Here is a 25752-nt window from a genome sequence, read left to right as displayed (position 1 = left end):
AGATACATGTTATTCTTATGCTTCTGCAATTTGAATTAGTTGATTTGTTCTCCAGTCTTTACATTTCAGTGTCTCATGGACTTGAATTTCCCTTCATTGTCTGTAGGTTGTGTCAGTGGGTTCTGAACTTCTAGCTGGTATTCCATCCAGTGAGCAGCTGCCACCTTTTCCAGGACCTTCACAAACTCAGGTGCCCCAAGACTTGGCATATTTCTTAATGTGCCCCTATTTTCTTTCACAAAGGGTATTTAAATTCTTCATTGTGGGATCATGGCTTCTGGCTTCTATTTGGTTTTGACTTAGTAACAGCTTTCTTTTAAAATAGTGTAGCTAATGACCCAAGCCCTATTTAAAGTAAGAAGCTTCATAGTTCTTTTATTTGTAATGTTGCTTCCAGAAAACATTTAATATTAATATTTTTTCATATTTTACGAAGGAAGAAAATAGCAAAATTGATACTTTGCCAAACAAATAAAATTCCTTCTTTCATTCGTAGAATAGTGAAATTGCATCTTAGGTATGAGATAATTTGCTCTAGATTTCATGGAAGTAAAAATTACATGTATACAGAATTAACTTTGAAAGTTCCTTAGGAAAGGGTACCATACTAATAATTGATAATACTCTTTTTCTATGAGTTTAGTACAACCATTTTTTTTCTTGAATTTGACATTTCTTTTAAAGAACATTAAATTAAGTAATTGGTTTATATATAGATGGTTATAGGGTGATATTTCATGAAAAAGATATATCTTTAAATAGAAAAATCACTCAGCTCAGGTGAAATGAGATTCCTCATAGAGGAATTAAGACCAGTGATGTGAATGTGAGATTCCTATCTCACACTCAGTTCTACCCACTGGGTAGAATGGTGGTCAGAATTGCTTACAGTATTTAAATTCTTTCCTTTTCCACCCTACTCTACCACCCCACACATTTAGTTGAATTCCCATAGGAAGTACTCGTTATGCATCCATTGTAACCATGAAAAAACTTCTGTGTGGGTCAAGCCTAGTAAACATTGAAACTAAATTAGAAATTTATTTTAGAACTGTAAAAGAAAAACATAGTAAATTGCTAATTTGAAAAGCCTGAATTTGTCTTTACTTCTTTGATCCCAGATATACAGTAGCACATAATTTAATGAACTTACCATAATAAAGTTTTAACTCCAACAGAGAAACCACTTCATCAGCCACTAAGTTTTGAAAAAAATTGCATTGTGGAAGTCTGTAAATTGGGAGTTTCACACCTATTTTCTCATTAGAAGCATGTATTTATAATTCTAAGAGAGCTGTAAGTGTGATGAGAAACAGCAATAAGACATGTGGAGGGGTAAGTAGATAGAGCCTACATATAGACAGGGAATAGCATAAGTAAAAGCTATAGACGAATAGGTTGCTGGAAGCCAAGATAGATAGATGTTAAGAGACTGTGGCAAGAGTAAAGTTTATGGCCTTGAGATGGATGGTAGTAAGACCTGGTTAATAGGATGGGATACCCAGACCTCCAGTTCCTCCTTTCTGTCATTTATAGGGCAGATATAAGAGTATAGATTATTAAGGATTTACAAAAAGAATAATATTACTTGATAGTGCCATCTTTTATTTGTAAGACCAAGGTCTCAGAAAGATGTACCAAACTGAAGAAGAAAATAGGGAACATGTGATAACTTTTAATCTACCAATAGACCTTGATAAATTTTTCAGAACTTATTTTAAGGAGAGGACAAATAGACAACTTTTTTATCACTTTCAGTAACATTAAACATAAAAGGTAAGAAAGAAAACTTAGAAACTATAAAAACAAATGTAACAGTTTTTCTAAGAAACTATAAAAACATAAATGCAACAGTTTCTCTAAAGTTTGAGGTTGACATAACATTTTGAGAGACTGGTAAATCATTCAAGCAGTACTAGTATATCTAAGTTGAATTTGGTATATTGAGTTTCATATTCCGTGAATAGACACACATTATGTCATGTCAATCTAAAGCATAAAACAGTATGTCCTATATAAATGGTCTATACATAGGGATTCTGAATATGCCAAAGACCTATATTTATTATGGTTGTTTTCATTCAATCCCAGCAACCTCTGGAAGATCTTGATGCTCAGTTGAGAAGAGCACTTAGTCCAGAGACTATTGCAGTAACATCTGCAGTTGGCGTAAGTTTTGAAAATCTTGATAAAATCTTCCCATAACCCTATGATTTATGTTCTTAGAACATAAACTGTAAATTTGACTATTGATACCTTTAACACCTATTTTGTCTTTGTTCAAGCTAGCAGAAATGAAACCGGTTAATGAAAAATTAACACTAACCCAGTAGTGTAACTGGAAAAGATTTTATTTGAAAAATACTTTTCTTTTTCTCTGGTTAGAATTATACTAAAAGTTTTGTATTTATGATTCAGAGGAGGTTATACTCTAATCCTTTCAGGCATGTGACATAATAGTGTTCTGATTAAAACTAGTTTTCTATGAATATTCAAGTTATACTCAAGTATATCATAGGAAAAATTAAGAAAGCCATGTAGAAGCGTTAAGACTCAATTTCTTCATTAAAATATTTTTTTCTTTACATTAGACCTATTTTTAGGCTGTTAAAAAAAAGTTCCCTCAGACATAAGTGTTTCTTCACATATGCTCTTTATAAGAGGAAAAGCAGCAGGCCAAATTTTAAGACTGACCAAAGCTAAAGATTTTTGTGGTATCCGTATCTGTGTTTTGCAGCCTGGGTCCATGGTGCCTCCAACAGCAGTTACAGAAGCAGGAGCTCAGCCTCAGAAGGATGGTGAGAAGCATCCTTCCTCTTATATTACCACTTTCAAACCTCCCTATAAATGATTACTATTTCAAAGACATATTCTTTTTTTTTTTTTTAGCTAGTTTCTTAGCATAAAACCCTTTGTTATTAGTTAGGCTTAGGTTCTTGCTAAGAGATGAAAAAATTCAAGCACATATAAAAGTTAATTTACTGATAAATTTCTTGGCTTTTGTGACACTAAATATATAGAGATAAACTTGAGTAGCAAAGATTGTAGAAATACAAATTTAAGATTTCAATTAATCAGTTTAAGCATTTTTATCTCTTTTTGGAGTCATTAAAATTGGCATGTTCATAAAATGTAATCTCTTTAGAAAGGCATACTTCCAACTTAATTTTGCAAAAATTACCTATATCATCAATTTAAATATTTTATTAGGACTTTTATCACCCTGTACTTAGTCATAAGTCTGTATCAATTACTGCTATTCTAAAGTTTTGTAGTGAATCTCTTTTCATTTAAAATCATCAGTCCCACAGAATCTAGGAAATTTAAAGGTTCTATTTTTTTATTGCCTTTTCCTTCAGAATCAAGTTTAAAAGTGAAAATACTTAAATGTGAGCTATACTTATGCAGTGTGAGTTTTGTATACCATATGCTTAATATTAATTACCTTTTTATAAAAATCTATTCTCAATACCACCTGACATAAATATACTTCCCTGTATAAATATTTTTTTTTAAAAAAAACTATATAATATATATATATATATATATATATATATATATATATATATATATTAATTTCAGAGAGAAGGGGGAGATTAATGATGAGAGAGAATCATTGATGGTTGTCTCCTGCGTGACCCCTACTGGGGATCAAGCCCGCAACCTGGGCATGTGCCTTGACTGGGAATCGAAATATAACCTCTGGTTCATAGGTCAATGCTCAACCACTGAGCAACACTGACTGGGCCCCCATATAACTATTAATAAGATTACCTAAGTGCTCTTACTCCTTTTTTTTTTTTAATTAAATCTTTATTGTTCAGATTATTACATTAGTTACTCTTTTTTCCCACCATAACTCCCCTCCACCCAGTTCCCACCCCACCCTCCGCCCTCACTCCCTACCCACTGTCCTCATCCATAGGTGCACGATTATTGTCCAATCTCTTCCCTCACCCCACACCCCTTCCCCCCCCCCCCCAAGAATAGTCCATTCCCTTTCTATGTCCCTGATTCTATTACAATCGCCAGTTCATACTGTTCATCAGATTATTTATTCCCTTGATTTTTAGATTCACTTGTTAATAGATGTGTATTTGTTGTTCATAATTTGTATCTTTACCTTTTTCTTCTTCTTCCTCTTCTTAAAGGATACCTTACAGCATTTCATATAATACTGGTTTGGTGGTGATGAACTCCTTTAGCTTTTTCTTATCTGTGAAGCTCTTTATCTGGCCTTCATTTCTGAATGATAGTTTTGCTGGATAAAGTAGTCTTGGTTGTAGGTTCTTGGTATTCATCACTTTGAATATTTCTTGCCACTCCCTTCTGGCCTGCAAAGTTTCTGTTGAGAAATCAGCTGACAGTCGTATGGGTACTCCCTTGTAGGTAACTGATTTTCTTTCTCTTGCTGCTTTTAGGATTCTCTCTTTGTCTTTTGCTCTTGGCATTTTAATTATGATGTATCTTGGTGTGGTCCTCTTTGGATTCCTTTTGTTTGGGGTTCTCTGCACTTCCTGGAGTTGTAAGTCTATTTCTTTGACCAGGTAGGGGAAGTTTTCTGTCATTATTTCTTCAAATAGGTTTTCAATATCTTGCTCTCTCTCTCTTCTTCTGGCACCCCTATAATTCGGATGTTGGTACGCTTGAAGCTGTCCCAGAGGCTCCTTACATTATCTTCGTATTTTTGGATTCTTTTTTCATTTTGCTTTTCCGATTGGGTGTTTTTTGTTTCTTCGTATTTCAAATCTTTGACTTGATTCTTGCGATCCTCTGGTCTGTTGTTGGGAGTCTGTATAATGTTCTTTATTTCAGTCAGTGTATGCTTAATTTCTAGTTGGTCCTATCACAACATCGAGGGTCTCATTAGATTTCTTGAGGATCTCACTACATTTATCGGCGGTCTCACCAGTCTTTTCGAGGGCCTTATTAAGTTTATCGGCGGCTTCTAGACAGTTCTTTAAAGACCTTAAAAATGTGGTTTTGAACTCTATATCCAGCAGTTTGCTTTCCTCCAATTCTGTCATTTGTGTCCTGTTTCTTTGTCTCGGCATTTTTTATGCTTCGCTGTGTCAATAGAGTTCCTTTCTGTGCTAAGTGTCCCAATTACCTGAGGTAGACACTCTTGGTGCACCCCCTTGTGGGCTTTGTGCACAGTCTTGTTGTAATTAAGCCTTGATTGTTGTAGTTATCACTGTGAGGAATTGACCTCCAGGCCAGTTGGCTGTGAGAATCAGCTGTGTCTGCAGTGGGAGAACTTCTGTGCTGGAGACACTCCTCTGGGGCTAGACTTGCTTCAATGGGGCTTTGGTGCTCACTGAGTCTTCCCCCGAGTGTGTCTTTTATGGTTCCACAGAGCTGCAAACTGGATGGTCCCACTCTGACCTCTGGGCTTCCTGGCTCCTGGATCTCTAGGGAGGTGCTAATCTAGCCTTTGCCTGAGGCTATCCAGCAAAAGTCTCCCTGCAGGTCTTGGGCAGGGCGGGTCCCACGGGATCAACAGGGCGGGGTTAGCAATTATGGCTGCTCTCAGTCTTGCCCTTAGAGGCTCTGCTTCTCAGTGTCCCAGTAATTGCTGCAAGCCCCACGGAGAGAAAGCTGCCTCAGGGTTCTGAGCGATGCCAGACAGTCCTGCTTCTCCCGTATGAGTCTGGGTCCCTAGAGACTTGAGCTGGAGCTCAGAGTCTGAGACTCCCTCCCAATTGAAAACAACAACCACGCCCTCAGCCTCCAGCCCGCTCTGCATGCACTCCGCACCTTAGTATTTTACTTCAGCACTGCGCCTCCTCTGAGTCTCGGTATGTTTTACTCTTTCCTCCTAGTTGTAGAACTTCCACTCAGCCAGCCTTCCTGTGGTTCTGGATGATGTCCGTTCCGTCTTTTAGTTGTATTTTTGAAGTGGTTGTTCGAGGGAGCAAACTCCGGTGTTTACCTATGCCGCCATCTTGGTTTCTCTCAATTTCTGTTCTCTTACTTCTTATCTTTCCTTATCTTTCCTAAGTGCTAAATTTTGCTTAAAACCTCTCAAAATATTTTCAAGGGAATTGATTCTCTTGTTTTAAAATGAATGACTCGAAAAATCACTGGAACAAATGATAAATTCTAGAAATGGACAAACTACAAGGGAAAGTGGAATATTAAAAAGGTGACCTTTCAAATCATAATGTGATGGGATATTTCAGTAAATGGTTTGGGGCAATTGGACAGCTATCTGGAAAAAAAGCAAAGATCACTAGCCTTCCCATGGTCCGCAAACTGCGGCTCACGAGCCACATGCGGCTCTTTGGCCTCTTGAGTATGGCTCTTCCACAAAATGCCACGTGCGGGCGCGCGTACAGTGCGATTTAAACTTCGTGGCCCATGTGCAGAAGTCGGTTTTCAGCCTGGACGAGTCTGTTTTGAAGAAGTACTGTTGATATTTGGCTCTGTTGACTAATGAGTTTGCCGACCACTGCTTAGACCAAAATAAATTCTAAATGGATCAAAGATAAAAAATGATATTAGCCCTAACCGGTTTGGCTCAGTGGATATAGCGTCAGTCTGTGGACTGGAGGGTCCTGGGTTCAATTCCAGTCAAGGGCATGTACCTTGGTTACGGGCACATCCCTGGTCGGGGGCGTGCAAGAGGCAGCTGATCGATGTTTCTCTCTCATCGATGTTTCTGGCTCTCTGTCCCTCTCCCTTTCACCCTGTAAAAAAATCAATAAAAAATATATATATTTTTTAAAAATGATACTATACAAATGGTGCTGTAGGAAGACAAAGGAAAATTTTTCTTTTTTCTTAAATTTTAACTGTCTAGATCAGAGTCAGCAAACTTTTTCTGCAAAAGGCTAGAAAGTAAATATATTAGTCTTTGCTAGCCATACAGTCTCTGTCACAACTACCCAAATCTATTGTAGCTCCTGAGCAGCAGTAGACAATACATAAATGAATGAGTTTCGCTGTGTTCCAATAAAATTTATTTACAAAAGCAAGCAGTGGGCTGAATTTGGTCCATGCATTGTAGCTTGCTGATCCCTCATACAGAGAAAGGTGTTGTGTTTAATACCCAGCCCAGAAGTAGTAATAGATCTTAGTTTTTCTGCTTGGAAAAAAACATGCCATTTAGTCCAAAGATAAATGAAAAACTGGGAAATGTATGCATGTGCATGTATTTATATCACAAAAAGGGCTACTTTGCTAATATTAAGAGTTCTATAAATTGAGCATAGACAAGAAATAAAAGATTAAGAAAAAAGAAACATAGGCATGAAAATACAGTGGGGCCTTGACTTATGAGTGTCCCGACTAACGAGTTTTTCGAGATAAGAGCCGTCTCTCAGCCGATTTTTTGCTTTGAGTTGCGAGCTAAAATTCGCATTACGAGCCAGCTTCAGATACCCGACCGCTAGTTGGCATAGCAAACATCACAGTGAATGCCACAACATCAGCCCAGCATCACGTGTCTCACTCGTTCACTGTTGATTTGACATACGAGTAATTTGAGTTACGAGCTCCGTCATGGAACAAATTAAACTCGTAAGTCAAGGCCCCACTATACTTTATGATAACAGAAATGCAAAATAAAACCACAAGTGGTAGCACTTCTCATTTCTCGTTGGTAAATTCAGAAGTTTAACAGCCACCATTGACTTGGTACAGTCTCTTTGGAGATAAATTTAGTTATGTCTATCGAAGTTTTAAATGGAAATGATTCAGCATTTTCATACCCAGATATTCCACAGATCTATAAGAAAATATTTATTAGAGCATTTGTATAATAGCAAGAAATTTGAATAACTTAAATTTTCAGTAGAAGCTTGGTTAAAATGTTGTACATTTTTTTAAAAAATTATATCTACTTTTTGCATACATTCAGTACAACACTATGCAGCTGTTAAAAAGAATGAAACATCGATACAGAATGTTCTCTAAGTTATAACATTATATGAAAACTAGAGGCTTGGTACACAAAATTCGTACACGAGTAAGGTCCCTAGGCCTTGCTGGCGATCCAATCAGGGCCTTCCTTCCAGCTGCCAGCTGGGGCCTTCTTTTGTTCCACACCACCCCCTGGTGGTCAGCGCACGTCATAGCAAGTGATCTAACTCCCGGTCTCCCCGTCGAACTCCCAAGGGGACACTTTTCATAATAGCCTTTATATATATATATATATATATATATATATATATATATATATACTAGGTGCCCTGTGCATGAAATTTATGCGGGGGGGAGAGGGGGATTCCTCAACACGACCTGCACCCTCTGTCATGTTCTGGGACCCCGACCGCTCCGGGCCTAGGTGCAGGCCTACAGACTTGGGGCGGCCTGGCTCCCGAGGCCCCATTTTATCAAGAGAACAAAGTCGGTGTTAGTTACAGCCCTCACCGAACCCAGTACAGTGTGTCTGTGCGTACAACTGCCTCATTCATGTGCCTGCTTCGCCCTACTGAATTACTAATATCTTGAGGACATAGCTCTGTCTTTTCCTGTTCACCTTCAGTGCCTGGCCTGGTGCCAGGGACCTGGGAGTGTTTGCTGAGTGAGTGAGTGAGTGAGTGAGTGAGTGAGTGAATGAGTGAGTAAGTGAATGAGTGAATTAATGAGCGAGTAAGTGAATGAGCAAGCGGCTATGGGGCGGGAACTTCTGCCGCGTCACCATGGCGACTCGGCAGAAGTTCCCGCCCTGCTCCCAGCGGCCCGGCGACCTAGGCCCCCAGCCACTCCTTCAGCAGAGGCCAGGGCAGGCAGGAAGCTTGGCTTCCTCCGTCGGTCACCAGCGGCAACCCAAGCCTCCAGCTCCGTGGCCACCGCCATCTTTGTCGGGTTAATTTGCATATCACTTCCATTGGCTGGTGGGCGTGGCTTGAGCGCAGCAGAGGGGTGGCTAATTTGCATATTTCTCTTTTATTAGACAGGATAGATATCAAAATCAGTATTCTGGTTGTGTGAAATAGCCAGTGTAGATTCTATATTATCTCTAGAAAGAAACTCAAACAAGTGATTAACCCTAGAGAGGACCTACATGGCTTTAAAGTTGCTCAGAACTGCATGTTAATGGTTCTAACACCTTTACTGTCTTGTCCTAGGATTTTGCCTAAATGTTACCTAACCAGTTTGCCATAGCTGGTTTTTATTTAAAAATGGGTCTTAATAGCCCTAACTGGTTTGGGTCAGTGGATAGAGCATCGGCCTGTGGACTGAAGGATCCCAGGTTCAATTCCAGTCAAGGGCACATGCCCGGGTTGCAGGCTTGATCTGGGGATCGAGCAGGAGACAGCCAATCAATGATTCTCTCTCATCATTGATGTCTCTATTTCTCCCTCTCCCTGAAATTAATAAAAATATTTATTTTTTAAAAATGGGTCTTAATATTCTAGGTGAAATTTCATTGTTCCCTTCATTTATTTATATCTTTGAGTTAAAGAGTGGATAACAGTGTAACTGCTTGTTAACCTTAGTTTTATAGTATCTGTTAATATTGTAGTTAAGCTACAAAGCTACTTTGGTTATACAGTACTCAGTATTACCAGTGGAGGATACGTACCAAGATGTATCCAGTAGACGCCTGAAACTGCCAATAGTATGAAACCCTATATATGTATACTATTTTTCCTATACATACATACATATGATAAAGTTTAATTTATAAATTAAGCACGGTAAGAGACTAACAATGACTCATAAAAAATAGAGCAACTCTAACAATATACTGTAATAAAAGTTATGTGCATGTTTTCTCTCACTTTCTCTCTCAAAATATGGAATTATTGTGGATAACTGAAACCACTGAAAGTGGACTAGTGGATAAGGAGGACTTCTATAGGGAACTTATTCCTTCAAACATGCCATATCAACATACATGTGTACAAGTAAAGGTAGAGGGTAAATGATAAATTTTCAGACTTTGACAATTTTTCCCAAACAATATAATCTTTCGTAATAAAGGTAACTTCTAGGAGAGCAAACACTAACTTTTCCCTTGTTGGACAAAGCCCAAGGGGACAGGGGGGTAAGGAAATTTTCCTTGCCTCTAACAACTTTCATCCGATACATAGTTTCATTTTGCTGTATTTCTGGCCAGTGGGAAAAGACGCTAACTAGAAATGCTGATTTAAGTTCTTTTCCTCCTCCATTTATTTGTTCTAGTGTCACAAGTCACAGCAGCTAGTTCAGGAACTGGTGTTTTTAAGACGGGGCGATTTCAGGTAAGACAATCACTTTTCCTTGCTTTGATTCCCCTTTTGGGGGGAATATATATTTAACAGAATTATTACCTACCTTTTGGGACCTAATTGCCAATTTGATGATATATTTCTTTTGTATAGAACTTTATAGCTCTTACTATTTTTCCCTATTCAAAATAATACATGCTATTAAAGAAAATATGGAATACTTAGAACAGTAGATAAATAATAGAAAATGATACTATCTGCCTATCCTTCCACCCTCCCCAGGATTACTTTTTGGGGTGTTCTTTCCTTCCATTCCTTTTTTTCCTGTATATGTGTATACCTAAAATTGCCCTTGCTTCACTGAACGCTGAATGATACTTTATAGCTTTTCCCCCATCTAATGATTTATTTACCTAACCATTCACCTGTTATTTTATTAGTCACTAGGTTGTTTTTCCAACATAATGATTAAAGTAACAGTAAACAACTTTGTATATAAAATATTTTTCATGTTTAGGAAAATCTTTTAGGATTAATTTCTGAAGTAAAAATACTAGGTCAAGTGATTATGTAATTTTATTTTCCCAGTTGGCCCAACAAGGGAACATGTTTTGGCTCTTAAGACACAGTGCCAATCAAGCTTAGAAAATCATTTTTATTACTACTTTAACAACCACTTTTCAATTATTCTTGTCAGCCAGTGGTTGTTGGCACCAGTTCAACAGCAATAAGAATCCCCAATTTGGGGTGCTGTGAAGAAGGAAACTTTATTCAGTGCAAAACATCTCAATTGTGATACAGCATGGCTATGAAAACAGCACGGCTGTGAGGCAGGCCTGAGGCCAGGCTCCACTCTGGCTAGACAGCTCTGCTCCTTGCTGGTCTGGGCTGCTCCATACTGTAAACTCTGGCCTGCACTGATCTGCTTTGCTCTGCTCTGGTGAGATATTTTCAGCTAGGGAAATGCAATCATCAGCCTTTGGTGGAGAGGGAAAGTATGCTCCCAGAGCCAGAAAGGAGCTGATTTATATAGACTGAAGTTCCCCATCCATGGTCCCTGATTGATCCATCCTCATGCAAATGAAGACTCCCAATTCCTCACAATTTGGTCCAAAAAGCACAGGACAGAATAGAGCCACTCTGATTGGTTGAAGAAGTTGATAACTGCTCAACTCTGATTTGGTGGAGAAAGCATCTGTCCTATTGGTTAAAATATTCTAGGAATTCTTTTATAAGGGCTGGATCAGATGGCAGAAATAATGCAGCCAGGTAGTTCAGTGCAGGTTTCTCCCTAAAGGACAGTTTGTTTGAGAGGCCCCCGTATGAAAATGGCTGCTAAGCTCTGTTTTTGTTTTGTTTTGTTTTCATTTGAGGCCAGTTAGCCACCAGGAGCCCTTCTTAGTAGATATCTTTTTCTCAGGGTTCACATTTTCATGATAATGCTTGGTTGTGTTGATTCTTGAAGCTTAGCTGGCATTTAACATTTATTGGATTTAATCTTTGCAGTTTTTATTATTCACAAGAAATCCCCAACATTCCATGACTAGTTGTTACTTATATTTTTACTAAGATTTGAATGTGAGTCCAATGCTTTAGATATAAAAGTAGTAATTTACTTAGTAAGCTTAGCCAGGCACTCAGAATATACATCTAATCTGTATATCTCAGTACAGATGTGTTGTTCTCTATAATGATATTCTATTTATTTTCACAATAAAAAATGGAGGGACTATGTAAAGGGATAATCAGCCTACTTACTGGCTAGGAAATAGTGTTTCTGTTATTTTCTTTTTTAATGGTCCACTCTAAAAATTGAATATTAGGGACTTTTAAAAGAATCTTACTTTGGTCTCTTTCCATTAGGTTTCAGTTGCAATGGATGATGCCCAGAAAGAGGGTAAAAATAAGTCTGAAGATGCAAAGTCTGTTCGTTTTGAATCCAGCACTTCAGAATCCTCAGTGCTATCAAGTAGTAGTCCAGAGAGTACCCTGGTGAAGCCAGACCCTAAAGGGATGACCATCCCTGATACCTCTTCAGATATGCCAGATAGTGCCCACAAAACTCCTGCCTCAGAAGCAAAGTCAGAAATTGGGCAGCCTACCAAGGTTGGACGTTTTCAGGTGACAACTACAGCAAACCAAGTAGGTCGTTTCTCTGTATCAAGAACTGAAGATAAGGTCACGGAGGCAAAGAAAGAGGGACCAATGGCATCTCCTTTTATGGATTTGGAACAAACTGTTCTTCCTGCTGCGATACCAAAGAAAGAAAAGCCTGAACTGTCAGATCCTTCGCATCTGAATGGACCATCTTCTGACTTGGAGGCTGCCTTCCTAAGTAGGGATGTGGATGATGGTTCAGGTAGTCCACACTCCCCCCCTCAACTGAGCTCAAGGAGCCTTCCTATCCAAAATCTAAGTCAAAGCCTTAGTAACTCACTCAACTCCTCTTACATGAGTAGTGACAATGAGTCAGATATTGAAGATGAAGACTTAAAGTTAGAGCTGCGACGACTACGAGAAAAGTACGTATGTTTTCTCCTATGAAGAATAATGGCAAAATTAAGACCTAACTCGTGGTGCCTATATTAGTATTCTTTTCACTACAATAAGCTTATGTCTCATTTCTTTTATTTATTTATTTACTAGAGGCCCGGTGCATGGATTCATGCACCGGTGGGGTCCCTTAGCCTGACCTGCACCCTCTCACAATCCGGGAACCCTCAGGGGATGTTGCAGGCCCAGTGTACAGATTTGACCCAATCCCTGCAGGCCAGGCCAAAGGACCCTACTGATGCATGAATCTGTGCACTGGGCAGGTTTCAGCCTGATCCCCACAGGCCAAGCTGAGGGACCCCACTGATGCACAAATCCATGTACTGAGCCAATTTTGGCCCGATCCCCTCAGGCCAGGCTGAGGGGCCCTTAGTATGCATATAAGATCTTTGGTTAATCCCCCCGCCCCTTCCCTGTGAGATTCATCATTCTGTTCCATGTTTCCATGCCTGTGCATTGAGTGTCTGCCCCCTGGTGGTCAGTGTGCATCATAGCTACCAGTCAACCAGTTGCTTAGGCTTTTATATATAAACTAGCCGCCCAGTGCACAAAAATTTGTGCACTTGGGGGGGTCCCTCAGTCCGGCCTGTGCCCTCTCGCAGTCTGGGACCCCTCGGGGGATGTCCACTTGCTGGCTGAGGCCCGCTCCCTGGGGGGGATCAGGCCTAAGCTGGCAGTCAGACATCCCTCTGGCAGCCCGGGAGCCCTCAGGGGATATCCACTTGCCAGAGGAGAGCAGGCCTAAGCTGCAGTTGGACATCCTTAGCACTGCTGAGGAGGCAGAAGAGACTCCCACCATCACCGCTGTGCTGGCATCCGTCAGCCTGGCTTGTGGCTGAGCAGAGCTCCCTCTGTGGGAGTGCACTGACCACCAGGGGGCACTCTGCCTGGTGGTCAGTGTGTGTCATAGAGACCAGTCATTCCCAGTCATTCTGCTGTTAGGGTCAATTTGAATATTACCCTTTTATTATATAGGACTAGTGGCCCAATGCATGAAATTTGTGCACATTAAAAGGGGATTAATTAGAGGAAATATTTTAATATTGCTATTTGCCCTTTCTCTATAAAAGAAGTGTCAGAGATGAAAAAAAATTAGTAAAATGTATATGAAAATCTTCCTCCTGATAGAGTCTGGGGTGCACCATGGGACCCAGAGTCAAGTCCCCACCCACCCACATGCACCTCAAAATTGCTTGAGACCCAGCTGTGCTCCCCCCCCATCGGGCTAGATCCAGACTCAGCCAGTCCCACACTTGTCAAGCCTTGCTGGGCGGGGGGACTCAGCCTCAGATTCCCTGGCCTGGCGCTAGGGTGTGGGGCGCGACCTGAGGTCCCCCAGCCTGGGCCGGGGCGGGAGGCATGCCTTGAGGTCCTCCGTCAAGCCCCACTAGGCAGGGGGTGCGGCCTCAGGTCCTCTTGCCCGGTGCCGGGGCGGGGGACGTGGCCTGAAGTCCCCCGTCAGGCCCCGCTGAGCGGGGGGTGTGGCCTGAGGTCCCCTGTCAAGCCTCGAGGGGGGGTAAGCACAGCCTCAAGTCCCTGTTGATAGTTTGTTAAGGCTCGTTACAGGAATTCGGCCTCCGCTGTGGATGCCATCATCATTGTGGTGGAGTGACGGTCAATTTGCGTATTCCCTCTTTATTATATAGGATTTTTAAAATATATTTTTATTGATTTCAGAGAGGAAGGGAGAGAGAGATAGAAACATCAATGATGAGAGAGAATCATTGATTGGCTGCCTCCTGCATGCCCCCTACTGGGGATCGAGCCCGCAACTGGGCATGTACCCTTGATCGGAATTGAACCTGGGACCCTTCAGTCTGCAGGCCGACATTCTATCCCAGCCGTGGGCAAACTACGGCCCGTTTGAAATGAATAAAACTAAAATAAAAAAAGACCGTACCCTTTTATGTAATGATGTTTACTTTGAATTTATATTAGTTCACACAAACACTCCATCCATGCTTTTGTTCCGGCCCTCCTGTTCAGTTTAAGAACCCATTGTGGCCCTCGAGTCAAAAAGTTTGCCCACCCCTGTTTTATCCACTGAGCCAAACCAGTTAAGGCTATGTCTCATTTCTTTTAAAGAAAGGGTAATGGGCAAGAGCTAGTATCTAAATGTAGTTCTCATTGGGTCTCCTGTACTCATCAGGACCCACATCATTTCTAGTTATAGAACTTTGTCGGCATCTTTTGTGTTATTGTTACTAAGTTACTTTTATTAACAGCACTTTTTATAATTATTGACCTAGCCTTAGCTATTTATTAGTTTACCAAATGAACCAGTGTTGAAATGTTTTGTTGGTCATATATGACAAATTGAATCAGAGTAGCAAACTCAGTTCTCCTGTGTATAACCTCAGAAGCCCTAATCTTTTTCTCGTACTGTATCATCAACCATTTGTTGCCTGGGAGCTTGTTGGATTTTGGCTTGGGTAATGGAGGCCATCAAGATGAGTTGACAAACTAGAATCTCAAGGTGTAGTAGAAACTAGATTAAATACAATTGGGGCAAAGATTCAAAAGTAGGCACTTCAATGGAGGTTAAAGAATATGTGGTTAGCCACCGGGATGGCCGAGTGGTTAAGGCGTTGGACTTAAGAATATGTGGTTAAGTCTTGTTTGAACAAAGGTGGTTTTAATATTTTTGAATTATGTCTGGTTATCTTTCATAGACATCTTAAAGAGATTCAAGATCTGCAGAGTCGCCAGAAACATGAAATTGAATCTTTGTATACCAAACTGGGCAAGGTTCCCCCTGCTGTCATTATTCCCCCAGCTGCCCCTCTTTCAGGAAGAAGAAGGCGACCCACTAAAAGTAAAGGCAGCAAATCTAGTCGCATCAGTTCCTTGGGCAGTAAAAGCCCCCAGCTTTCAGGTAAGAAGCCATGGACCAGGTCAGCCATGGTGTCGCGTCTTTTATTTCTGTCTTCAATAGTGTATATAACCTATTGAACATTTGTTGTTTTTGTTAAATATCAAAAGAATTTAATTGACTTTCCTAATATTCTTACTTTCTTGAATTCTCTACTCCCCATATTTATAGTACCTCTTTTTTAATTTATGGAAGTAGACTGGTTGAGTTCAATGGCCTATTTCATTGTAATCTATATTGCTATCCATGGGTAGTCTTCATTTATAGTTGTTCTTAAGGATAAAACATTAGCTTTGCCTGGTAATACATACCTCATATTTCTCCAAACTCTTGGGCAGTTAGAAGAAAAGATATTTCACCTGTACTTAGTAAAGTTCAGTTTGGTTCTTCCTTTCAGTGAATGAATTGGTCATAATTGTGACTGGAATAAATATAAATTTCATATAGATATTTGAGTATGTCTTAAGTGATCATTTCCTTGGTTAAAGTTTTTATTTTATTTACCTATATTGGGACAAAGAATTTCCTAATGCTTGTAAATAAAAAATAGTTAAATCATAATCTCTTGTAATGAATTCTATGTCTATTTAAATTGTGATAAACAGTTTTTACCCTTTGGTGAAATTATGGTAATGTTAACAGATAATTAGTTGAGAAGTAAAAAAGTCTGAAATAAGTGTATACCTCATATTTGCTCTGCAGGGCTAACAAATATGTTGGAGAGCAATTGCAAACTTTTTAGCAACTTTCCATTCTCTGGAAGTTTTAGAGACCCAAATTTTCTCTAGCACATTAGAACCAATTCAGTAGTAGAGATGTGATTTTAAGGAATAGCAACTATTTTTAACAATTCTTCTGTACTTGATCTGACATATGCTTACAAGAAAAATTAAGCAGAAACTGCTTGCCAAACTTATTTGTATCATGATCCAACTCAGTGTTTTATAGTAGAGTTGTGGAACTGCAAAATGGAATTCTCTCGTATCTATATATTCTAGACCAGTGGTCAGCAAACTGCAGCTCGCGAGCCACATGCAGCTCTTTGGCCTCTTGAGTGTGGCTCTTCCACAAAATACCACGTGCGGGCGTGCACGTACAGTGTGGTTGAAACTTCGTGGCCCATTCGCAGAAGTCAGTTTTCGGCCTGGGCGAGTCTATTTTGAAGAAGTACTGTTGATATTTGGCTCTATTGACTAATGAGTTTGCCGACCACTGTTCTAGACCAGTGGTCTGCAAACCACCAGTTGTCAACCGCAGCTCCAAAAGTTTCCTTAAACCAGCTGTCGCCAACCTTTCGGACCTCGTGGACCACCAGAGGTCTGCAGACCACCAGTTGGTGACCACTGTTCTACACATCCACTCAGCTCAGATTTGTGATCCATCTAGGTTTTCTAAAGCTAAAAAACTTTCAGGATAATTTCCTATGGCCCTATTAACTGTTGATTCTCATGCCATTCCACACTTTCCCTTCTATTCATTAGTCATAGCTTTTGGCCCATTAATCACTCAATGGGACAAATTGGAAGAATAAGGACACTGCCTATTAAAGTGCATTGGGAAAGCTGTACTTGTTTCTTCATGCCACTTTGTCTTCTGGCAGGTAATTTGTCTGGTCAGAGTGCAGCTTCAGGCTTGCACCCCCAGCAAACCCTCCAACCTCCTGGCAACATCCCAGAGACTGGGCAAAATCAGCTATTACAGCCTCTAAAGCCATCTCCCTCCAGTGACAACCTCTATTCAGCCTTCACCAGTGATGGTGCCATTTCAGTACCAAGCCTTTCTGCTCCAAGTCAAGGTAAGAAAGTAAAACAACCGCCATCTTCCAAAAACATTAAAATGGAGATATTGCCATGTCCAGGACAAAAGCCTAATGAGTAGCTTATTGTTAAGGTGAGTTGGAAGACCAGTTGACCAGAACATCGCCTGTGTGTTGTACACTTCCAAGGATCTATGAGCTGAAGGGGTGGGAAGTGATTAGGTAGGTGCACTCATTGTTCCTATCAGGTGAAATAGCTTCTTTTCAAAGGATTACAGCAAATGTTTAGGTTTGTGACCGATATGAAGAACTCATTTGGGATTTGCAACTTATGACTAGACAGATTTCCTGCACTAAATTCTAAGGTGTTTTAGCAGTGTCTGAAAGCTAATTTGCTGGATTAGCTAATGTGGGCTTTTTAAATTTCTAAGTGTGGGAGTAGCATACTAAGATGAATTGCCCTACAATTCAATTTTTTATATAGATTATTTACTTTTCAAATAGTTTTATTTATTAATGATTGCTCAGAACCTTCCTGTAGAGGAAAGAGCTTCTAGTAACCTTAGAACAAGTATGAAAGGAGTTCACTGTCTGGGGAGAAAAGAATGGGGAAAATATGATAGGTAGCTTAGGTACCTTTGTCACAATTTCACTGAAATTGAAGATGTACTTTTTGGCAAGAGCTCAAACTACCTAGCATTATTCCCCTGTGAAAAGCTTTTTGCAGATGGAGGGAATTGAGGCCTAATTTTCCTGTCCTGTATATTTGACCTTTCCCTAGAAGCTTGTTCTGTGTGTCATTGTAGCGCATTTCACCACTCCAGCCTCAAGTTTCTAACATCTTGTAGTTGTGTTCTGTCTCTTCTCTCTCTGTTCTTCCCTGTTTCTCCCCTCCCACAGGCTGTGCGAAGTTTAACTGTGCATCTGAGCAGGTGACATTCAAACCTGGTGGCAGGAGGACCCGATTTCTGAGTACGCCCTGCTTGGCTCTTTGTGTGTAACACCTTTACTCCTTCCTCGCCCTTGTTTTTCTGCTGCTTGGATCTGATATTTCACGCAGTCCATTTTCATTTGTCTTTGTATATCATTTACTCAGCGGCTTGGCTGAACTACTGTTACCCTCAGAAGTTTGGGTCCCTACATTAATTATTATAAAAGATGTAGAAATAATAATAGGTTTCTATAAATTTCAAAATAACTTTCTGATAGAATTGCTTCTTCATAGATCCATGTAGATATGGTGTTAGGTTACATAGATTGCTGCGTCTTTTAGAATAATGAAGACTGGACCCTGGTCGGGTACTCAGTGGTTAGAGCAGTGGTTCCCAACTTTTTTTGGCCATGCCCCACCTAAGCATTTCTAAAATCCAGATGCCCCCCTGTGACATATAATTCTTATTATTCAAAAAGTGAACTCCTACTCACTATTTTAGGAAGCCTAAAAGGCCGTTAACTTGGCCTAAACAAGCTTCCAAAGAGCATGGCATCCATGAAAGAGAAAAATAAAAGAACGAAAGGACAGGTGAAGTACTGAGGAAGAAATCACTAAGAAAGTGTTAAAAAATAATATGAAGAAGTTTCAAAACATATAATAGAGAACTGAAATTCATAAATATGTCACTATATATTTATATATGTATATGAGGCCCTTAGAACCATAAGAAATGCAAAAGTTCACTGTTAATAACTCATTCTTGAATTGGCCCCCCTTAAAAATCAAACTGCCTCCCTGTGGGGTGTGTGCCCCACGTTGGGAACCACTGGATTAGAGCATCTTCTTGATAAACACCAAGGTCAAGGGTTTGATTCCCAGTCAGGGCACATACAAGAATCAACCAATGAATGCATCAATAAGTGGAACAACAAATTAATGCCTCTCTCTCTCTCTCTCTCTCTCTCCCTCCCCCCCTCCCTCCCGCCCCTCTCCATGCCCCCCCCCGCGCTGCCCTTCCTTCCTCCTCCTTACTCTCTCAAATCAATCAATGATTTTTTAAAAAAAAAAAAGAAAAAATAATGAAGACAATTTTTGTCCTATTCAGTGCTGCCCATGTTGATCACTGATGCACTTAGATCCTGGCAGCAGGTAAAAGTTACACCCTAATTTTCAGAGGAGACTGGAATCTTTTTCTGGTCAATTAAGCAACCGTCTATCAGTTGAAAAGATGCTAGAATTTCCTCATTGGATCCTTTCACCACCACTACCTTCTAATTTCATAAAATCAGGTGTTGAAAGGGTTTCAGTGTAGTTACTCTCATAAAGCATTTATTCTGTTGAAGACCAAATCCCAGCACCTGCAAGTGAAAATGGTATTTTTACCTTAACTGCTGAGATTTCCAAGCCTTCTCCTTAAAGGCACAATAGCAAAACCTCTCTACCCATCTTTCCCAACGGTGAAAAGATGATGACACCTGTCTTCTAGGGTTGTTCTACAAATCACATACATGAAACAGGCAGCACGGGAGAAGCATGCATCATTTCCCTCTGATTGGCCCGCAAATGTAAATGGAAATAAATTTTTTAAAATGAATGTAGGGCTTAAGTAGAAAACTTTTGCTAGAGTTTAAATAAAGTTCTCTGTTAAGGCCTCAAACTTCTGATGTGGTTATTGAAGTGCTTTTTAAATGCATGTGCTAAGGCCATCACTATTTCTGAGTATGGTTCAGAGGTCCTTGGGCCTCTCATATCACTAGCCAAAGCTAATTAACAAAGGTGTGGAAGGCGTTACCAGTTTGGTAGTTTTCCAAGCGTGTGTGATTTTTGAGCATTCATATAACTTTCTGGTTAAACTAGGCTGGACCAAGCATACTAACATCTTGATGCTTAAATAAGCATTTAATTTATATGTCCAGCTAGAAAGATGAAAAGACATTAATAGTAGGAGGCAAGTGTTATACAGCCTGAAATGTTTAACGGAATAAAGAGAACCAAGGCTTTTTTGTAAAATATAATATGGTAGATATCACTTCAAATTAATTCAATGAATTCTCATCACACTCTTAAAGGTAGGTGGTATTATACTATTTTTGAATAAAAGTGTTTAGAAATATTAAAATCTTATCGCTTCCTGCTGGGTCTAAAATGAAAGGTGACATCAGTATATGTAACCTAGTATACTAGTATACTAGTATATCTTATAAGCCTTGGTGACCAAATTACAGGAGGCAGATTTAAAGCAAATATGGAAAGAAAAACCAGGTGCTTATAGGCATGGAGGTCTTACTAGTTTGGGATGCATTATTCTATGCTCTCCAAATAGATAATGGTTTGGAAGCATGGCTTGCCTTAATGCTTTATTTATGTTCAAAAGTTGCTTGTTTTCCATATACTTTTAAAGATTTTCTAGAGGGGAAAGTACTAGTATGTACTAGTATGTCTAGGATGTGGAAATATATTAGCCAATTTAAAGTAATTGAAAACTGTAACAGTGGTAATATCTATCAGCCCACTGTGGTAGAATTGCTAATGCATTTACTTGAGTGCTTTTTAACAACCCAGCAGGAGAAACAGAAAGCGGGACAGGGTCAATGGAAAGACTGCTTGGTATTTGAAATTCAAGCAGTGAGATCTGAGAGACTGGAGTTCCTCCCCTCCCAGACCTTAATGCAGAGCATTGCACTTCTAGATACAAAGATTGGGTATGGAAATCCAGCTTCTGTCAGCTAGGTACCACAGCCCATCATATAACCAAGTCAAAGCTAACAGCCAGTAAAATACATCCCATAGAACTACATCTGTGGCAAGGGCTCCAGGTCCTACCGGTCTGTCTCCCCTCCTGCTTTCTCTTGCTGGGACTTTGTATGCTCTTTGGAGATTCTAAATATTTTATACTGATGTTTCTTTATTTTTAACACATTGCTCTCTCTTTGTGCTTCAGGGAAGATGGTGAAAAAAGTCTGTCCTTGCAACCAGCTCTGTAGTAATTATCTTTTATTTTTCTGTTACTTTTGGTCCTTGATTGCAAATCCTGTTATCCTTGAGTTCTTTGAACCCTGAAGCCTCACAACTCCCTGATTCCCAATTTCCATCTCTCTAGTTCCGCACCCTTTTCTAATATATTATTTAACATGCTTATTTGCTGAACACTGGCTATCCTTCCAGATTAAGAAATCACCTCATAGTCAGTGTTTTCATTGATGACGCCCTGCAAGCCTACCTCTGTGGCATTATGGCTTGATAAGCCCATGGATATGTACAGAGAGATCAAGGACTCCTGACTCCTTTGTGAAAGAATTTGTTAGTTAACAAAATGTGCCGGCCACTGGAAAATCAGCAGTGGTCACAGCATACAAGAGCCCATTACCCCACATCTGCTAGGTTGGTGAGGTGAAAGGCACAACTTTGTAGAGTCTGGCTTCTTAGATTGGTAGCTTTTCATTAAAGTGCAGGCAGTTCAACAACCCCACAGGCCACCTAGGTCAACCAGAAAATGCTATACTTGGGATATATTAGGCAGTAAGTTGTGGCTACTAATAGGTTATTGTTACTAGGATCTGGCGGTGTCAGGGTGGGGAAAACGTATTATAGCAGGAGAAAACTGAAGAACAGATTTTGGGTGGTTCAGCATGCACTTACTTTTGAGAGCTTTTCAGCAGAACTGAGAAAGGTTAGTCAGTATACTCTGGAAGGAACACAGTGTTCTCAGGAATGTTTGCATTAAAAATGTTCTTAGACACTTTATTACTGAAATGGACAAAATCCACAACATGTTCTAGTGTTTATAGTCAACTTTTCCCAGGAGTTTATTTCTAGTCAGAAAGGGATGTGTTTATTTCCTTTAATGGGAAAACCTGTTTTCAGAAGCCAGAATAAAGTCACCTGTATGGTTGACTCTCCCTCAAGGTACAAACCTTACCTTCAGAATCCACTGCTGTGTGATATAAGTTAAAGTGAGACATGAGATTTGGTCATACAGGGGCCTCACAGCATGAAAGGCAACAAGCATGAGACCAGAGCAGGCGGTCTCCCAGCACGAGCTTTGTAATTGGTGCTCACCTCACAGAGCTTCTTGTATTTGGCTTTGATAGCTCTGCTCACTTGGGATAGTGTCTGGTTTTGTTTTAATTGGCTCACTTACCATCAAGCTCACTAAGCGATCACCATTCGAACCAGATGGTGGTCCTCATGCATGATATGCTTGCCTTCTGGACTTCACCATCCTCACTACCTCTTCCTCCCTCCCATTCCACCACTGTCTCAGTCTCGCTGTTCGAGGAAGGCTGTTTCCTGTGCCATAGGGGAACTTACTCTTCCCTTTACACTGTACATGCAAAAGCAATTCCCTGTGGCTCTCATGGGCACTGAGAAGGGAGCTAGCACACACTACAGTAGTTCCATGTCAAGCCTTGGTGGTAAGAAGCATGTGACCTTCCTCTGCAGCTTCACCTCCGAATTAGCTATTTCTCGAGTACTGACATGCTTGTGTGTGCCATCTCTGGATAGTGTGGTATAAACTTAACCAGCAATGGATCATAAAGGGATTTTCAATGGCAGAGTTGCTTCAGGTATGCTGCTGTGCTTCAGTGCTGCTTTGACCTTGAAAGCAGGAAAATTTCTGTAGCCCCCAGTATTACTGGGATATCTTAAGGCCTAGTGCTCACAGCTTAGTAGCTTTTAGTTATTCTATAGCAAATGTGGTATCTGCTGAGAAGGTGGGGTGAGGGTATACAAACAAGACCATGACTTTTCTCTCCCTCTTCCCTAAAACTTGCCTCTTCGCATAATCTTCAGTGTGCCCTGCAGCAGAGCCGAAATCAGGCAGGACAAACTATAGAAATAGAACTCCTTCATTGCACCTCAAAGCTTCCTCCTCCCTTTTGCACCCCTGCCTCAGCTGAGTGTTCCTATTGCTTCCACATAAGAGTGCTTGCTGTTCTGGGAAAGGGGGTGGAAGGGCTGAGGATCCTGGAACCAGTTGAAACTGAGGTCATCTTCAGGAAAAGCATGCCTTCTTGGAGTTGAAAGATTCAGGCAAACAGTAAACCTCCCTCACAAGTAAACTTGGTTCTTCACTCATAGGAAATTGGGAAAGGTTGAAGCCTTATTTCCTCTCAAATTTATGTTTACAATTTGTGTTTATGGGGTCCACGGGAAAAGTGTTTTTGAACAGAGCATGCTGTTTCTCTTACCACCTCTTTCCATTAAGGAATGGCTAAAGATTATGGTCAAGTCCCACATGGCTTGGGAACTATGTCTTTTCCTGGGCCAAACACCTGTCTTTGCATTTCTGTAACTCCTACTCAAACCCTGTCCCAGTGCTCAAGAAATCACCTTGTTTGCCCTGCGTTCTCTAACACTCTAGAACAGCTAGCCTCACTGACCGTCCCACTCTTCCCTCATCGATGCTGGAAACGTTTGCTGGCAGTATGTTTCAGTCCTCTGAGATGCTATGTGAATGGGCTGAAAAAGGGCCCTGCCCTTTGTACCAACCATGGTCCTGAGTTCTTTAGCCTTCCTTACCTGCAGCTCCTGAAGAGAATCTGGTTTCATTGCCCTGTTATAGCAAAACATTTGGCTAAATAAGGATTTGGAATCTTCCTTTGTTGCATGGCTTCCCAATCCATCCTCCCCATTCTGTGGCTTGCCATTCATCATTCTGTGAGCTTTTCCTCTTCATTAAATTATAATCCAAACACCATGTAATGTTTATATTCTGTTGCTTCTTCTAACTCTAGGGACCAGCAGCACAAACACTGTTGGGGGGACAGTGAACAGCCAAGCTGCCCAAACTCAGCCTCCTGCCATGACCTCCAGCAGAAAGGGCACATTCACAGATGACCTGCACAAGTTGGTGGACAATTGGGCCCGAGATGCCATGAATCTTTCAGGCAGGAGAGGAAGCAAAGGACATATGAATTATGAGGTAAGTTTTCCTTTTTTTCCATTTTCCTAATCTATTAGTGTCACTTAGCACATCTGAGACCATGCTTAACATTTCACGCTGTGATCTACTTTAGTAGCTCATTAATTTTAACACTTTTTTAAAATACGGTGGTTTTTTTTGTTTGTTTTTTTAAATATTTTTTTTTTATTGCTTAAAGTGTTACAAAGAGTATTACATATGTCTCCTTTTTTTTCCCCCCCCCGCCCTTGACAATCCCCTGGCCTCCCCTACCCCCCAGTGTCTTGTGTCCATTGGTTATGCTTATATGCATGCATACAAGTCCTTCGATTGATCTCTTACCCCCTCCCTGCCCCCCCACCCTCCCCAGCCTTCCTGCTATAGTTTGACAGTCTGTTCGAGGCAGCTCTGCCTCTGTATCTATTTTTGTTCATAAGTTTATAATGGTCTTTATTATCCATAAATGAGTGAGATCATGTGGTATTTTTCCTTCATTGACTGGCTAATTTCACTTAGCATAATGCTCTCCAGTTCCGTCCATGCTGTTGTAAGAATTCCTTCTTTTTTACAGCAGCATAGTATTCCATCGTGTAGATGTACCACAGTTTTCTAATCCATTCATCTACAGATGGGCACTTAGGCTGTTTCCAGATCTTAGCTATGGTGAATTGTGCTGCTATGAACATAGGGGTGCATATATCCTTTCTGATTGGTGTTTCTGGTTTCTTGGGATATATTCCTAGAAGTGGGATCACAGGGTCAAATGGGAGTTCCATTTTTAGTTTTTTGAGGAAACTCCATACTGTCTTCCATAGTGGCTGCTCCAGTCTGCATTCCCACCAGCAGTGCACAAGTGTTCCTTTTTCTCCACATCCTCTCCAGCACTTGTCGTTTGTTGATTTGTTGATGATAGCCATTCTGACAGGTGTGAGATGGTACCTCATTGTTGTTTTGATTTCCATGTCTCGGATGATTAGCGACTTTGAGCATGTTTTCATATGTCTCTTGGCTTTCTGAATGTCCTCCTTTGAAAGGTGTCTATTTAGGTCCTTTGCCCATTTTTTGATTGGATTGTTTATCTTCCTTTTGTTGAGTTGTATGAGTTCCCTATAAATGTTGGAGGTTAAACCCTTATTAGTGATAGCATTGGCAAATAAGTTCTCCCATGTAGTGGGCTTTCTTGTTGTTTTGTTGATGGTTTCTTTTGCTGTGCAGAAACTTTTTATTTTGATGTAGTCCCATTTGTTTATTTTCTCTTTAGTTTCCAATGCCCTAGGACCTGTATCGGTGAAGAAATTGCTTCGGCATATGTCTGAGATTTTGTTGCCTTTGGATTCTTCTAGTATTTTTATGGTTTCCTGTCGTATATTTAAGTCCTTTATCCATTTTGAGTTTATTTTTGTGTATGGTGTAAGTTGGTGGTCTAGTTTCATTTTCTTGCATGTATCTGTCCAATTTTCCCAACACCATTTATTGAAGAGACTATCTTGACTCCATTGTATGTTCTTGCCTCCTTTGTCAAATATTAATTGAGCGTATTGGTTGGGGCTGATTTCTGGGCTCTCTATTCTA

General features: G+C 40.3%; 1 protein-coding gene across 10 annotated transcripts in view; it reads left to right on the top strand.

Annotated features, from left to right (window-relative positions):
• Window positions 1-25752, top strand: part of WNK1 (WNK lysine deficient protein kinase 1) — a 159464-nt gene that overhangs the window by 125235 nt on the left and 8477 nt on the right. For 4 of the 10 annotated variants that reach the window (XM_036301832.1, XM_036301839.1, XM_036301838.1 and 1 more), the window contains 10 exons: window positions 107-190; window positions 2092-2169; window positions 2738-2798; window positions 10135-10193; window positions 12024-12682; window positions 15386-15588; window positions 17186-17380; window positions 18242-18334; window positions 21217-21258; window positions 24014-24201. In XM_036301832.1, coding sequence (XP_036157725.1) covers window positions 107-190; window positions 2092-2169; window positions 2738-2798; window positions 10135-10193; window positions 12024-12682; window positions 15386-15588; window positions 17186-17380; window positions 18242-18334; window positions 21217-21258; window positions 24014-24201 — 1662 coding nt within the window. The remainder of the gene's footprint in view (window positions 1-106; window positions 191-2091; window positions 2170-2737; window positions 2799-10134; window positions 10194-12023; window positions 12683-15385; window positions 15589-17185; window positions 17381-18241; window positions 18335-21216; window positions 21259-24013; window positions 24202-25752) is intronic. The other 6 variants (XM_036301842.1, XM_036301841.1, XM_036301840.1 and 3 more) reach the window with 3 other exon arrangements.

The sequence above is a fragment of the Myotis myotis genome, unplaced genomic scaffold (assembly GCF_014108235.1).
Source record: "Myotis myotis isolate mMyoMyo1 unplaced genomic scaffold, mMyoMyo1.p scaffold_m19_p_3, whole genome shotgun sequence".
Taxonomy (NCBI): Eukaryota; Metazoa; Chordata; class Mammalia; order Chiroptera; family Vespertilionidae; genus Myotis; species Myotis myotis.
Note: the sequence above shows the minus strand (reverse complement) of the source record. Positions and strands in the feature narration are given on the sequence as shown.